Source organism: Sphaeramia orbicularis, chromosome 18 (assembly GCF_902148855.1).
Source record: "Sphaeramia orbicularis chromosome 18, fSphaOr1.1, whole genome shotgun sequence".
Lineage (NCBI taxonomy): Eukaryota > Metazoa > Chordata > Actinopteri > Kurtiformes > Apogonidae > Sphaeramia > Sphaeramia orbicularis.
Genome location: NC_043974.1, coordinates 43,055,590 through 43,071,585, shown reverse-complemented (window position 1 = coordinate 43,071,585; position 15,996 = coordinate 43,055,590). Strand labels below are relative to the sequence as shown.

Genomic DNA, 15,996 nt, shown 5'->3' with positions numbered 1-15,996 from the left:
TCCAATTTAACCAACACCATTGAAATTATGGATAAGAATGTAATCACACATTTTGTCTGCACAAATTTTTAAAAAAATCATTTATTTGGAAAATTCCCTATTCATAAACAAAACAGTCCAAATTAAAAATTTTCATGTGTTAGACAATAATATATTTTGATTTCTTTAATTCATTAATTGGAATAATCACAGCCCCTTTAAAAATGTGTTGTCTTTTTATTATATTTGTATATTGCTTATTTTCTGTTGCCCGTAATGTTTGATTGTATTGTTGTAAAGTAAAAAAAAAAAAAAAAGCATGTTGTGTTTAACGTCATAAAAAACACGTGAGAAACACGAAAACTGACTGGTGATGGTTTTAATTAAAAAACGTAATGTAAGTTTCCTCACTTGCAGCACCAGCGTGGTCTTGGTGACTCGGTCCAAAGGTTTGTACAGAAGAGCTAATACAATAAAAACATCCCAATCAGATTCTGAAAACCAGCAAAAAGTTTTAGTTTGAAGAAATGTGTAGTAAAAGTACATTCGAAGGTGTATTTGGTCCGGGTTTTGTCTGCTCCGTTGTGAGTCGTCATGCTCTGTAGAGGTTAAAGCCACTCATTACTGACAGGTTGTGTTTAACCCTTCGAATGTTCTGGACCCTCCACTCTTCCATGAGTGGGTTAAAAAAATGAGTGTTCAAATGTGTTCAAATACCACTTTTGTCATTTGGTCATGCGTTAAATAATCATTTGTATTATATTTTGAGAAACAAAAGAATGATTTCATGTTTGAAATATTTTTTATTTTTCTTTTCTTTTTTTCTTTTACATTTTTAACAATTTGAAAAAATATTTTTTGATTGTTTTTTTATATTTTGAACATTTGAAAAGCAAGTATATATAAGATAGTATATAACAGCAATAGAACAATGTCAACATCCATTTAGTGAGTGAGTCCTTTGGTTTGCTGTGAATTAATCAAATGTTCCCATGTACTTCCATTTATCCACCTATGGAAGTTATAATGGAAGTCATAATACAAAAACCACAATTACATAAAACTGATAAAAGTAAGTTAAAAATTTAAAAGGCATGATGTCAATAACTGTTTTTTGAAAATATGTGGAATATGAAATAATAACAACTCTTCACCCCACCTCACCGGGTCATTTTTGACCCACTTATGCATCTAAGGGTTAAGCTGCATTTCGATGCCGTCATACCCTGGGCCAGGGTCCGAAAACGAGGGTCTGAGTTCGTGCACTCCGGTACGACTTCAACGGCGTCCTCGTAGTTTTCAATGAAGCCTCCATACAAACCGATCTGGTTCACCTACAGGACAGAAATAAAGCAGGAAATGAAGTGAGGCCGTGCAGATGATGGGCATTCACTTTGGCCCAGTTTGATGTAGAAACACTTTGACCTGGTAGTTGTAGTGCTTTTGTGGTGAACGCACATATTCTGAGCATCAAGTCTTAAACAAAAACCCCCCCCAAAAATAGGACCAATGTCCCTGTATCTCACCAGGCATGTTTATTCTATTTTATTCTTCATTCATTCATTTTCTGAACCCGCTTCATCCTCACTAGGGTCACAGGGGTCGCTGGAGCCTATCCCAGCTATTCTATTCTATTCTATTCTATTCTATTCTATTCTATTCTATTCTTTCTATTCTATTCTATTCTATTCTATTCAACACACCCGGAGAAACCCAGGTATGTTAATCTGATTTCTCATGATCAGATTACTGCTGTTATCTGATCAGATTATTACCTACGTTATATTTTTGTCCAAATGGTGATCTCTGCATAACTTTACTCTCCTGACACTACTGCTTCATTTGATGCAGATTTCACAGTTTGACCAAAAATATGACTTAGGCAGTTATGCTATGAGGCTAACGATATGGAGGTTATATTTTTAGCTGCTCAAAGATACACATCATGTTGATCAGTGTGTCATTTCATGCTGTATTCCTATTGGTTACTGAATATGGCTTTAGTCAAACTGTTTCAGACTTTGTCTCAGATTGTCTTCACACAACACCAGAACCAGAGACCTCCTCAAACCTGTAAAACCACAACCACAGACAGTCCAGACCCTTTCAAACCTCTCACCATCTTCAGAAACAGATCTCCCACCACCAGCTCAAACCCTTCATGTCTGGGTTCTGCTGCGTCCCTGGGCCTCCTCGTCCTCCTCGCCCTCCTTCGTCCCGGTTCTTCCAGATGACTGGGTTCTGTCTGTTGGTGAGCGCTGAGTCGGTCCTTCAGACCCAAGTAGAAGAGTTCTGGTGCAGGTCTCGGAGCTCAGGAACCTGGTAGAAGACTGTATGGACCTCCTGGCTGGACAGAACCGGCTGGGAGGTCCCGGCTGAGGCCCGGAGAGCCTTCATTGGCTAAAACACAGAAAACAGAAAAAGAGATAAAATAAAATAAAATAAAATAAGATGAGATTAGATTAGATAAGATAAGAAAATGAGAAGAGATAAAATGAGTTAAGATGAGATAACATAATATAAATGAGATGAAATAAGATGAGATTAGATAAGATAAAATAAAATCAGAAATGAGATAAAATAAGATCAAATAAGATAAGACTTGATCCCACCACGGGGAAGTCGACAGCAGCAAACACAATATGAAGATGAAAACTTGTGAAACAACAAATATACAGATAAAAAAACAAAAATCTGCTATTTATGACATATTTATTAAATTTATAAGTATTCATATAAATTAAGATTTAATAAAATATGCATATACTATTTACAATATATTTGCACATGCACATGGTGTGATATGGGGGGTGGGTACTGAGAATAGTTACATATTCAAATGGACTGAGATGTGAGATGACACGGTTCATGGGGGTGATAAACATGAAAAAATAGGCTGTGGTGGGTTGATAAAGACTAGGTGTGAAGATTCACACACTGAACATTCACTCATATTCAACTGTCAGTTAAAGTCATATCAAAAGAATCTACAGCCAGTTTCTACACAGTCAAACATGGTTTTATTCAGGTTTACTTCAGTTTTTATTCAGGTTTCTTCAGGTTTTGTTCAGGTTTTATCCAGGTTTGTTCAGGTCTTATTCATTGTTTGTTTAGGTTTTGTACAGGTTTTGTTCAGGTTTTTTTCAGGTTTCGTTCAGGTTTTCGTTCAGGTCCAACCTTCACTCATATTCAACCCTCAGTTAAAGTCACAACATGAGAATCTACAGCCAGTTTATACACAGTGAAACACGGGGAACCACTGAGGCCTGAGATCCCAGACCAAACACCAGATTCCCAGACTACATTTCCACTGACTCATTTCTCATCTCCAACTCATTGTTCAAAAATGCAGAAACAATGGTTTCTGTTGCTGTTAATAGTAATGAGAAAAAAAAAGAAGAAAAAGAACCCGATCACTGTTGCTCCGTCACTTCCTCATTGAGGTCAACGGCTGCTCTTCCATCGGTTGTAATTCTATAGCAATTAAAACCTATAATGAATGACATGAACTGATATATAGATAGAAAATAAATGAATAAAACCTGAACAAAACCTCAGTCAGGGTTTCTGCAGGTGTCAGCATACCTAATTTAATGCTTTTAATACCCTTTTTAATGCCATTTTAAGCAAATTTATTGCCCATGTCCAACTGCAGATTACAGTTTTATATCATAGTTTAACTGACAGTTTACCGTTGACAGGCTTTAACCAGGTTCTGAATAGTTCCATCCTCCAATCACTCCTGCTCAAACTTGCATTTTCCCATTTTTCCCACATTTGCTAATATTCACTCTGCTCTTTCACCACGGCATGAGTGTGCTCACAGCATGTTGCTTTCCAAGCATCCGTGTTGAGACATCGACCATAAACAATAGCACAATTAAAGGGTTCCACCTGTCAGTCATCACACTACACTTCCTATCAAAATTATTAAATGTTTATATAATCAAAATAAATCGTGAATAACATTTTTTTTTTTCATTAAGTGTATTTAATTTTTTAATGCTCTAAACATCTACTTTTATGGTTTTTAATGCCATTTAAGCCCTTAATTTTTCACCAAAATCTATTTAATGACCTAATGCTTTTTCCCGCAGGAACCCTGTGAATAAAACCGGACAAAACTTGAATAAAACCTGAACCAAACCTGAATAAAAAACTGGACAAAACCTGAATAAAACCTAAACAAAAACCTGACTACAAACCTGGACAAACCCTGAATAAAACCTAAACAAAACCTGAATAAAACCTAAACAAAACCTGAATAAAACCTATCAAAATTATTAAATGTTTTATAATCAAAATAAATCTGTGAATAACAATTTTTTTTTTTCATTAAGTGTATTTAATTTTTTAATGCCTCTAAACCATCTACTTTTATGGGTTTTTAATGCCATTTAAGCCCTTAATTTTCAACAAAATCTATTTAATGACCTAATGCTTTTACCCGCAGGAACCCTGGTGAATAAAACCTGGACAAAACTTGAATAAAACCTGAACAAAACCTGAATAAAACCTGGACAAAACCTGAATACAACCTAAACAAAACCTGACTAAAAAACTGGACAAAACCTGAATAAAGAACCCTAACACAAACCTGAATAAAACCTAAAACAAACCTGAATAAAACCTATCAAAATTATTAAATATGTTTATATAATCAAATAAATCGTGAATAACAATTTTTTTTTTTCAGTTACAGTGTATTTAATTTTTAATGCCTCTAAACATCCTACTTTTATGGTTTTAATGCCAGTTTAAGCCTTAATTCTTCCACAAAATCTATTTAATGACCTAATGCTTTTTACCCGCAGGAACCCTGTGAATAAACCTGGACAAAACTTGAATAAAACCTGAACAAACCTGAATAAAACCTGGACAAAACCTGAATAAAACCTAAACAAAACCTGAATAAAACCTAAACAAAACCTGAATAAACCTGAACAAACCTGAATAAACCTGAACAAACCTGAACCTGAATAAACCTGAACAAACCTGACCCTGAACAAACCTGAACCTGAATAAACCTGAACAAAACCTGAATAAAACCTAAACAAAACCTGAATAAAACCTAAACAAAACCTGAATAAAACCTGGACAAAACCTGAATAAAACCTAAACAAAACCTGAATAAAACCTAGACAAAACCTGAATAAAACCTAAACAAAACCTGAATAAAACCTAGACAAAACCTGAATAAAACCTAAACAAAACCTGAATAAAACCTGGACAAAACCTGAATAAAACCTGAACAAAACCTGAATAAAACCTGGACAAAACCTGAATAAAACCTAAACAAAACCTGACTAAAACCTGGACAAAACCTGAATAAAACCTAAACAAAACCTGAATAAAACCTAAACAAAACCTGAATAAAACCTGGACAAAACCTGAATAAAACCTAAACAAAACCTGAATAAAACCTAAACAAAACCTGAATAAAACCTGGACAAAACCTGAATAAAACCTGGACAAAACCTGAATAAAACCTAAACAAAACCTGAATAAAACCTAAACAAAACCTGAATAAAACCTGGACAAAACCTGAATAAAACCTAAACAAAACCTGAATAAAACCTAGACAAACCTGAATAAACCTAAACAAAACCTGAATAAAACCTAGACAAAACCTGAATAAACCTGAACAAACCTGAATAAAACCTGGACAAAACCTGAATAAAACCTAAACAAAACCTGAATAAACCTGGACAAAACCTGAATAAAACCTGGACAAAACCTGAATAAAACCTGGACAAAACCTGAATAAACCTGGACAAAACCTGAATAAAACCTAACAAAACCTGAATAAAACCTAGACAAAACCTGAATAAAACCTGAACAAAACCTGAATAAAACCTAAACAAAAGCTGAATAAAACCTGGACAAAACCTGAATAAAACCTGGACAAAACCTGAATAAAACCTAAACAAAACCTGAATAAAACCTGGACAAAACCTGAATAAAACCTGGACAAAACCTGAATAAAACCTGAACAAACCTGAACAAACATGAACAAACCTGAATAAACCTGAACAAACCTGAACAAACCTGAACAAACCTGAATAAAACCTGAACAAAACCTGAATAAAACCTAGACAAAACCTGAATAAAACCTAAACAAAACCTGATAAAACCTGGACAAAACCTGAATAAAACCTGGACAAAACCTGAATAAACCTGGACAAAACCTGAAAAAACCTAAACAAAACCTGAAAAACCTAGACAAAACCTGAATAAAACCTGAATAAAACCTAAACAAAAGCTGAATAAAACCTGGACAAAACCGGAATAAAACCTAAACAAACCTGAATAAAACCTGGATGTTACTGTCTGTCTAGCGGCTAAGGAGACCGAAACATAAAAAGGAAACCAACGGATATCGTGCTCACAAATTATAATTTAATGTACAAATAAAGAACTCATAAAATAACACCAACAGAGAGTCAGGGTGCCTAGCAATAGAAGAGGAAGTATAAGTAAACTAAAACAAAACAAGCTGGTCATCCAGCTCTAAACTAAAGATGGAACTAAAAAGACGGTGGACATGTCGAAGTGGCAAAGAAACTGGGCTGTGGCTGGCATGTGGCAGGTCGGAGAGAGAGCCAACGAGAGCAAGCAAGACAGAGCGAGGGATTTTCTTCCAGCTTTAAGAACTCACGCCATCGGGTCCCGCCAATCAGAGCCTGAAAGACGAAATAGTCAAGGAAAGAGAACAGGGCAGAGTGTACACGCAGTGTGCGTACACTGGACAAAACCTGAATAAAACCTGAACAAAACCTGAACAAAGCCTGAATAAAACCCGAACAAAACCTGAATGAAACCTGAACAAAACCTAAATGAAACCTGATCAAAACCTGAATAAAACCTAATTGAAACCTGACCGAAATCTGAATAAAACCTGGATAAAACCTGAACAAAGCCTGAATAAAACCCGAACAAAACCTGAATGAAACCTGAACAAAACCTGATCAAAACCTGAATAAACCTAATTGAAACCTGACCGAAATCTGAATAAAACCTGGATAAAACCTGAATAGAATCTGAATAAAACCTAAAAAAAAATTTTGGATAAAATCTGAATAATACATGATTAAAACCTGAATAAGACCTGCGTAAAACCTGATTTTAAAGCTGCACGGACCAAAAACAGACCAAGTCTGAAAGTCCACCCCTCCTTCTGCATCTAGTTCTACTCTACAGACTAAATACAGAATTAAAATGCTCAAGGTCATTATGGTCTGTTTGCTAAAAACCCATCATACACTGCAGCTTTAAGAGATTTTAATCTGCAACACTGAAATAAGAGGAACCTCATCTTTCAGAGCAGAACAAAACATCGACCATTAGTGGTTAATGCAGGAAACTGAACGGGGACAATGACACGACAGTAAGTACAGCAGAGTAATGTGCACGTGTCGACAGCATTTAATCATTCAACAGAAACAAAACACCCCAATGTTCTAATAACGGAAAAAACATGAACAAACATACAGATTCACTACAGTCCAAGTAGGAGATAAAATACTACTGTTTAGTTTTATGCCTGAGCTAGTTCCTTTTTCTATATTTAACCAATACCACAGTTTATCATAACACTATCCCCTGTGAATTAACATAATTTTGTACCATTTTCTTTACATGTGGTGAACAGAAATTTGGAAAAGCAGCTAAAATATTGATATCAATAGATAGTTTCAATGCTCTACATGTTGATTTTACATTAAAATGACTTTGTGGTGACTATAAGTACATTTTCTTTACATTTACCCTTTTGTCATTTTATTCTGTGCATTTTTTGTAAATCTTGTATTTTTCTATATTTTATTCAATGATCAGGTAGATGTTCTTTAAAGCTCAGAGTAAATTCAAAGGTTACTTTATCAAAACAGAGAAAACTGAAGAAATAACAACTTTTTCAGCAAATCGTATTTTTTCCAGATTGTTTTACCGTTAGCAGAGCCTCCAGTTCGTTCAGATAAACCTCCTCACCCTCCAGGATGCCTTTCAGGACCACCAGCCTCCTGTCCAGCATCTCCTCCGGGCTGCATGGTGTCTGGAAAGAACAGAATGAGACGATCAGATGTTAAGTGTAATACCACCGACAGCCACCAGAGGCAGCTCGGGAAAAAAAGTCCTGTTTCCCATAGACTTTCATTCAACTTCCCTCTAAAAATATGAAATCCAGGAGTGATTCTAGTCTCATTTTTTGGTCCATTTGATTCATGTAGTAATCACTTGTGAAGTGTGAATCTAATCAGAAAATCAAGAAAATACATCGAAAAACTTTTTTTTTTTTAAAGTTTATAGTTTAGACCCGGAGAAAGATGTCAGCCAATGTTAATAAAAACTGATAATTAACCACATTTGTGAATATAATCGATAACAGCAGAAACAACGAATATGACATAAAAGATGAACAAATGGAAAACAACAAAATTGACGTAGGAGACCAAATATATATACAGTAGAGGCCAAAATTTGGACACACCTTCTCATTCTTCGCATTTTCTTTATTTTCATGACTATTTTCATTGTAGAGCCTCACAGAAGCATCAAAAGTATGAATGAACACATGGGATTATGTACTTACCAAAAAGTGTGAAATAACTGAAAATCTCTTATATTCTAGTTTCTTCAAAGTAGCCACCCTTAGCTCTGATGACTGCCTTGCACACTCTTGCATTCTCTTGATGAGCTTCCAGAGGTAGTCACCTGAAATGGTTTCCACTTCATAGGTGTGCCTCATCAGGGTTACTTAGCGGAATTTCTTGCCTTATTGATGGGGTTGGACCATCAGTTTGTTGTGCAGAAGTCAGGTTGATGCACAGCTGACAGCCCTATTGGACAACTGTTAGAATACATATGGATGAGAACCATCAGCTAAGTAAACAAACGAGTGGCCATCATTACTTTAAGAAATGAAGGTCAGTCAGTCCGGAAAATTTCAAAACTTTGAATGTGTCCCCAAGTGCAGTCGCAAAAACCATCAAGCGCTCCAACGAAACTGGCTCACATGAGGACCGCCCCAGGAAAGGAGACCAAGAGTCACCTCTGATGCTGAAGATAAGTTCATCTGAGTCACCAGCCTCAGAAATCGCAAATTAACAGCAGCTCAGATAGAGACCAGATGAATACCACACAGAGCTCTAGCAGCAGACACATCTCTACAACAACTGTTAAGAGGAGCTGCGTGAATCAGGCCTTCATGGTCAAATAGCTGCTAGGAAACCACTGCTCAGGAGAGGCAACAAACACAAGAGATTTATTTGGGCCAGAAACCCAAGGAATGGACATTAGACCAGTGGAAATCTGTGCTTTGGTCTGATGAGTCCAAATTTGAGATCTTTGGATCCAACCGCTGTGTCTTTGTGCCGCAGAAAAGGTGAACGGATGGATGCTACATGCCTGGTTCCCACCGTGAAGCATGGAGGGGGAGGGTGATGGTGTGGGGGTGCTTTGCTGGTGACGCTGTTGGGGATTTATTCAAGATTAAAGGCAACCTGAACCAGCATGGCTACCACAGCATCCTGAAGTGACATGCCATTCCATCCAGTTTGCGTTTAGTTGGACCATCATTTATTTTTCAACAGGACAATGACCCCAAACACACCTCCAGGCTGTGTGAGGGATATTGACCAAGAAGGAGGGATGGAGTGCTGCGCCAGATGACCTGGTCTCCACAGTCACCGGACCTGAACCCAATCGAGATGGTTTGGTTGAGCTGGACCGCAGAGTGAAGGCAAAAGGGCCAACAAGTGCTAAGCATCTGTGGGAACTTCTTCAAGACTGTTGGAAACCATTTCAGGTGACTACCTCTGGAAGCTCATCAAGAGAATGCCAAGAGTGTGCAAAACAGTCATCAGAGCTAAGGGTGGCTACTTTGAAGAAACTAGAATATAAGAGATGTTTTCAGTTATTTCACACTTTTTTGTTAAGTACATAATTCCACATGTGTTCATTCATAGTTTTGATGCCTTCAGTGAGAATCTACAATGTAAATAGTCATGAAAATAAAGAAAATGCGAAAATGAGAAGGTGTGTCCAAACTTTTGGCCTGTACTGTGTGTGTGTGTGTATATATATATATATTTATATATATATATTATATATTTTTTTTTTTTTTTTTTTTTTTTTTAAACTCCCACACGTTCACTTTATGATCCATTATTATATTAACTACTGGGAAATTGGAACCAAATTCTATCATAGTACCAATAGTTTGTAAAACTGATAATGATATTTATTCCAATATAAAAACTACATTTGTCATTATTGTTTTGGTCCCGACCCCTGTTAGAAAACAAACACCTGAATTCAACATGTCCACATACCTTTGTCCATATAGTGGATGAATCCTACAGACAGACCCTTAAAACAGGTTGATACTAACACTGCAAACCAAGGGTGTCAAACATGTGGTCCGTGGGCCACAACCACCCTCCAAAGGGTCCAATCCGACCCGTGGGATGAATTGAAATTACACTGAAGATATTATCAATACAGTGTCAGAATCTTTAGAGTTCAGGTTCCACATTGACAAATATGATCTAAAGTGGGTAAACCAGTAAAAAAAACTATCATAATAACCTATAAATGAGGAGAACTCCAATTTTTTTCTTGTTTTAGTGTAAAAAAAAAATTGAATTACATGAAAATGTTACATTTACAAACTATTATTTCACTAAAAATGTGAATAACTTGCACAAATATGAACAACATGAAATGTCTTAAGAGAAATAAGTGTAATTTTACCAATATTCTGACTGTTATTAAATGTTTTGTGTATTTGTAGATCCACTGTATCTGTAAGTTGTAATGTACGTACATGTGTAAATTATAACCTGAGGAATAATATTGTCAAAATTGCAATTGTTTTTCTTAAGACATTTCAGGTTCTTCGTGTTATTCAGATTTTAAGGAAACTTTAGATGTAAACATTTCCATGATGTAATTTTATTTTTTTCACTGTTATGTTACTGGTGGTCCGGCTCATTTTTAGGTTGTTTTAGGCTGAATGTGGACCTGAACTAAAATGAGTTGGACATCCCTGCTATAAATAATGCTCCAATTTTTCTCTTTGTTTTAGTGCAAAAAAAATAAACATTAAATTATGAAATATTTACATTAACAAACCATCCTTTAACATTAAAATGTGAATAACCTGAACAAATATGAACAAACTGAAATGACATTAAGTGAAGTTTTAACAATATTCAGTCACTTACTAAATGTTTTGTGTCTTTGTAGATCTGATCCATAATGCATATGTATAGATAAGATGAGGCATGATATTAAAGCAGCGGATGACTTTCATCACACTTTTTTTTTTTTTCTATTTTAAAACCCCAGTCATATCCTGATTATCTCTAATCCATTAGTCTTCCTGTGCTTATGCATCTGAATTACTTCCCTCACAGTGAACAACTTCGTAGATGACTCCATCATAAACACAGTCCGCTTGTTTCCATAACAAACCCAAACGTCACTCGGGCCTTTCGGAACTTTTTGTCGTGAAGTGCATTGTGGAATGGTGACCAAGGAAAACCGGTTTCTCACAGATTCAGCCAGAAAATGATCCAGATCGCTACAACATAAACTTCTCCAGTCCACCAGGATTGTCCACCCCTGGTCTAGTTGGGATGGAGGTAAAGGCCACATTTGGGTTCAGCTTCACCGACAGACAGGCAAACTGCTGCTGCGTGGAATTCACATTCCCACAATGTATTTTGCGACAAAATTTCCGAAAAGGCCCAAGAGACATTTGGGTGTGTTTGTAAACGAGTGAACTGAGTTTCTGATGGAGTTATCTACGAAGCTGTTCACTGTGAGGGAAGTGATTCATGTGCATAAGCACCGAAAGACTAAAGGATTAGTGATAATTAGGATATGACTGGAACATCTGAACTTTTTAAAAAAATTATCTGTTATTTATTTTATTTATTTCGAGCATTTACAGAATACATGCAAGTTCAAAATTCCAAAATCATTCGTTTACAATTGAAAAGGAGTGGGAAGAAAAAGAAACGGATTTAATGCCACCCCCATTCTCATCATCAAATAACTTTTGTGATGTAAGTCATATGCTGCTTTAAATTGAACATATTTTTCTGAGAAATTTCAGTTTTTTTCAGGTTATTCACATCTTTTTTGTTTGGATAATTTGTACATGTAAATATTTCAGAATTTTATGTATTTTTTGCAACAAAACAAGAGAAAACTCTGAAGTTGCGATTCTTTACAGGTTATTCTGATATTATTTTACTGGTCTGAGCCACTGGAATCAAATTGGGCTGAATGTGGAACCTGAACTAAATGAGTTCGACCCCCCTGGAGGCATTTCTTGTCACTTACTGGTGTGTCTGGAAGGTCTAAACCCTCAATATTCAGAGGAGAAAGGAGACCAGACTCCACCTCCTCATGGAATACCTCCTCCTCCAGGATGTCAGACTCCGCCTCCACCACGACTGGAACGTAAACACATCACATGAATATTTTATCAGCTGGGTCCATCCAGGCCTCACAAACATGTGTCAGTACAGGTAATGGAGTGGTCCGAAAAATGGAGACAATCAGTGTTCCCCAAAACCAAAGATCACGTCTATTAATGTTTGAAAGTTCACAAAATATTTTGATTTGTCCATCTGTCTGTCCTCAATTATATCACAGGAACGACTAGACAGAATTTCTTCAAATCTGACTCAAACATTCTCTTCAAGGATGAACTGAAAGTGTTTTGGTGGTCAGAGGTCAAAGGTCAAGGCCAATAAATGAATGAACTAAAGGCTACTAAACCAACAGACTGACCTTATGGCTCTGGTTTATTAAGAAATTTGTCCAATTAATGATTTATCAAAATATGAGGTGATTGATTTCTATTCAATAAACAGTTCAGGTCTTCACTTTTCACAGTTTTGGAAAAATATCCTGAATGAATGAATGTTTTATTCCAGACATATAATATCACAATAGAACCAGGTTTTAATACCGCATTTGGATAAGATAAAATAAAATAAGATAAATCTTTATTAATCCTGCATCAGGTTAATTTATTGTTACAGTAGAAAAAAGCAATACTATTAACTTTATATTATTCTTATACGTATTGTACATATTATTACAATAGTAGGAGGTGGAGAAAGAACATGAAAACAGTCAAAAAAAAAGGAATTGATGCCATAACATCAACACAAACCAAGAAATGCACAGAAATAGTAGAAATAGAACATATGCATGAACCAGAACTACAGCGAGAACCAGAACCACAACATAAACCAGAACTACAGCAAGAACCAGAACCACAGCATGAACCAGAACCCTAATATGAACCAGAACCACACAAGAACCAGAACTACAGCAAGAACCAGAACCATAGCATGAACCAGAAGTACAGCAAGAACCAGAACTACAGCAAGAACCAGAACCACAGCATGAACCAGAACCCTAATATGAACCAGAACCACAGCAAGAACCAGAACTACAGCAAGAACCAGAACCATAGCATGAACCAGAACTATAGCAAGAACCAGAACCACAACATAAACCAGAACTACAAGAACCAGAACCACAGCATGAACCAGAACCCTAATATGAACCAGAACCACAGCAAGAACCAGAACTACAGCAAGAACCAGAACCACATATGAACCAGAATCACAGCATGAACCACCAAACCAAACCTGTCTCCTGACCCTAAACCTCAGCTTGAACTCCCGGTGCTGTGACCCGGTCTGAACCGGTCCACTCACTGTCCACTTGTCGGGCCAGCAGATACTCCACAGCCTCCTGGTAAACGTCCATGTCCTCGTCGACGTCTTCGTCCTCTGAAGCTGCAGGACGTGAACGTGACGCCAACACCAGCCGTGGTCGGACACTTCCTCTTTCTGTTGAGGATGAACAAAAGAGGAAAATACAGCTTCCTGTGTGTGTAAAAGCCAGTAAACCGGCATGAGAACTGGCACCTGACATTTCCACACATGCACTTCCTGTCAGAGGTAAACCTTCAACTTCAACTTCAGCCTCCCGCTGAAGAAACACATGAGGACAGAGGATGGCGACGCCAGCAGATCAGTCAGAACCAGGATATGTGCAGATATTATAATGTGAATTACCTGGAATAACCTCACAATGTCCTCTGTTCATGCAACACAAATGCAATGAATATTTACCCAAACATAAATGCGTTATTTTTATATAGACTTGAGTTCACAGATATACATACTGTTTCATAAATAAATACTATTAATATTGTTAATATTGTTCATAGATATACATACTGTTATATACTATTAATATTGTCTGTTCATATTCTCTATTTTTATTTTATCTTCTTTTAGTTCTATTTTTCTTTTACTTTTTGTAAAATTTTAGATTCATTTTCTTATTTTTTTTTTTTTTTAGTTTTTTGGAATTTTATATTTGCTCTATTCTCATTTTCTGACGGATTGGTTTTTTAAAATTCATATCGTTGCACTGACTGTAGTAGCACTTGTGATGTCATTGCACACACAATTACAATAAAGGCTAGTCTATTCTATTTTATTCTATTCTATTCTATTTTTCTGTATTTTTCCTATGTTTAATTCATTGTTCATGTAGATGTTTAGTAAAGTACTCGTAGTAGTAGTAGTAGTGGTGGTGGTAGTAGTAGTAGTGGTAGTAATAGCCAAAGGTGTCAATAACTAAGTACAAACACTTTGTTACCCTACTTAGTATAAATTTTGGTTCTTTATACTTTATTGGAGTAACATTTTTCAGCTGACTTTTTACTTCTACTCTTTACATTTTCATGCAGTTATCTGGACTTTCTACTCCTTACATTTTAAAAATAGCCTCAGTACTCCTATTTCATTTCAGCTGGTTTTCATTCCGGTTTGTCATCATTCAAATAAAAAAACTATCCAGATAAATGGTTCAATCTGGATAGAGTGAATTTGTGGTTAAACGAGAAGTATAAACGTATACCATTCAGACATCCAACTGGTTGAACGAGATCCATCGCACCTGCACATGACACAAATCACACACTCCAGCAAGGACACAGCAGACGTATGTAGCCTAGTATGAAGATGTCCGAGGCAGAGACCCAAGAGAACTGGAGCCACATGTCCCAACCAAACACCAACGAGGAGGCTGGTAGCAGCCAGGAAGACCATTTTCAACAGGCATATGTGCAGTTGAAACAGGTAGACTAGAGCAGCCCAAATGTTTCCACATGAACATTTTAATATAACATTATAGTCATTATGGCCTTTAGAAAAATGTTTTTTTGGGGAGGTGGGGTCGTGCACTATAGGTCCCTGTGGCGCCGCCTAAGCTTTTGTCCTAAGGGCATTTTTCCTCATTACATTTATTTTATACTTTTAGTAGTTTTGAAACCAGTACTTTTACTTGAGTAAAAAGCTTGAGTTAATACTTCAACTTCTACAGAAGTCTTTTCCTAGTATCCTAGTATTCCTATTTCCTAGTACTTTCCTAGTATCTCTACTTCTACCAGAGTAATGAATGTGAATACTTTTGACACCTCTGGTAGCAGTAGTAGTAACAGTATTATTATTATTATTATTATTAGTTGTAGTAGTAGTAGTAGTATGCAGAGCCCATATAGGGGCTCAGTTTTACATAAACAAATGTTATTATTGTTCCACTTCAGTTTCAGATGTTTGTAAGCCGGCGCTGCCCCCTGGTGGACAGTACCTGTCATAACAGGAGGTCAATCGTTCATCCACGTGGACTCGTGTTCATGGTTTATCCTGTTCATTTAATTGGCATGTTATCTGTACACATTATAAGCTTTCTGTGTGTACATTCATGCGGTGTCAAATACCACGCACTGAGGGTTAGGGCAGAGCCCTATAAAGAGAGTTACGACAAGCTTTGATGTCGCTGCTCCGGTGATCATGTGGTTCATGTAAGCCTGAATTGTTCCAAATGAACTGAGTGCTCCCATGCCATTCAATGGGAAAAACAGCAGTGAGCACGATAAATCTGAAAAAAACCACACACAACTGCGGTGGTCAC

At 36.6% G+C, this 15,996-nt stretch overlaps 1 protein-coding gene across 1 annotated transcript; it reads right to left on the bottom strand.

Moving 5' to 3' along the window:
- Positions 1 to 983: 983 nt before the first annotated feature.
- On the bottom strand, positions 984 to 14,974 carry LOC115438366 (active breakpoint cluster region-related protein-like). Its single transcript, XM_030161942.1, has 7 exons — positions 14,957 to 14,974; positions 13,725 to 14,001; positions 12,331 to 12,443; positions 7,928 to 8,032; positions 2,257 to 2,379; positions 1,205 to 1,313; positions 984 to 991 (listed from the first exon to the last, which is right to left on the bottom strand). Exons 1-7 carry the CDS (start codon positions 14,972 to 14,974, stop codon positions 984 to 986), a joined length of 753 nt encoding a protein of 250 aa, XP_030017802.1.
- Between the last annotated feature and the right edge of the window lie 1,022 nt (positions 14,975 to 15,996).

Excerpts from the sequence above, each read along its gene's own strand:
- LOC115438366 (XM_030161942.1), bottom strand. Across the intron at positions 12,444-13,724 it reads GCTGGCCCGACAAGTGGACA|TCGTGGTGGAGGCGGAGTCT; the intron begins GTGAGTGGACCG and ends TTTACGTTCCAG. Across the intron at positions 1,314-2,256 it reads ACCAGAACTCTTCTACTTGG|GTGAACCAGATCGGTTTGTA; the intron begins GTCTGAAGGACC and ends TCTGTCCTGTAG.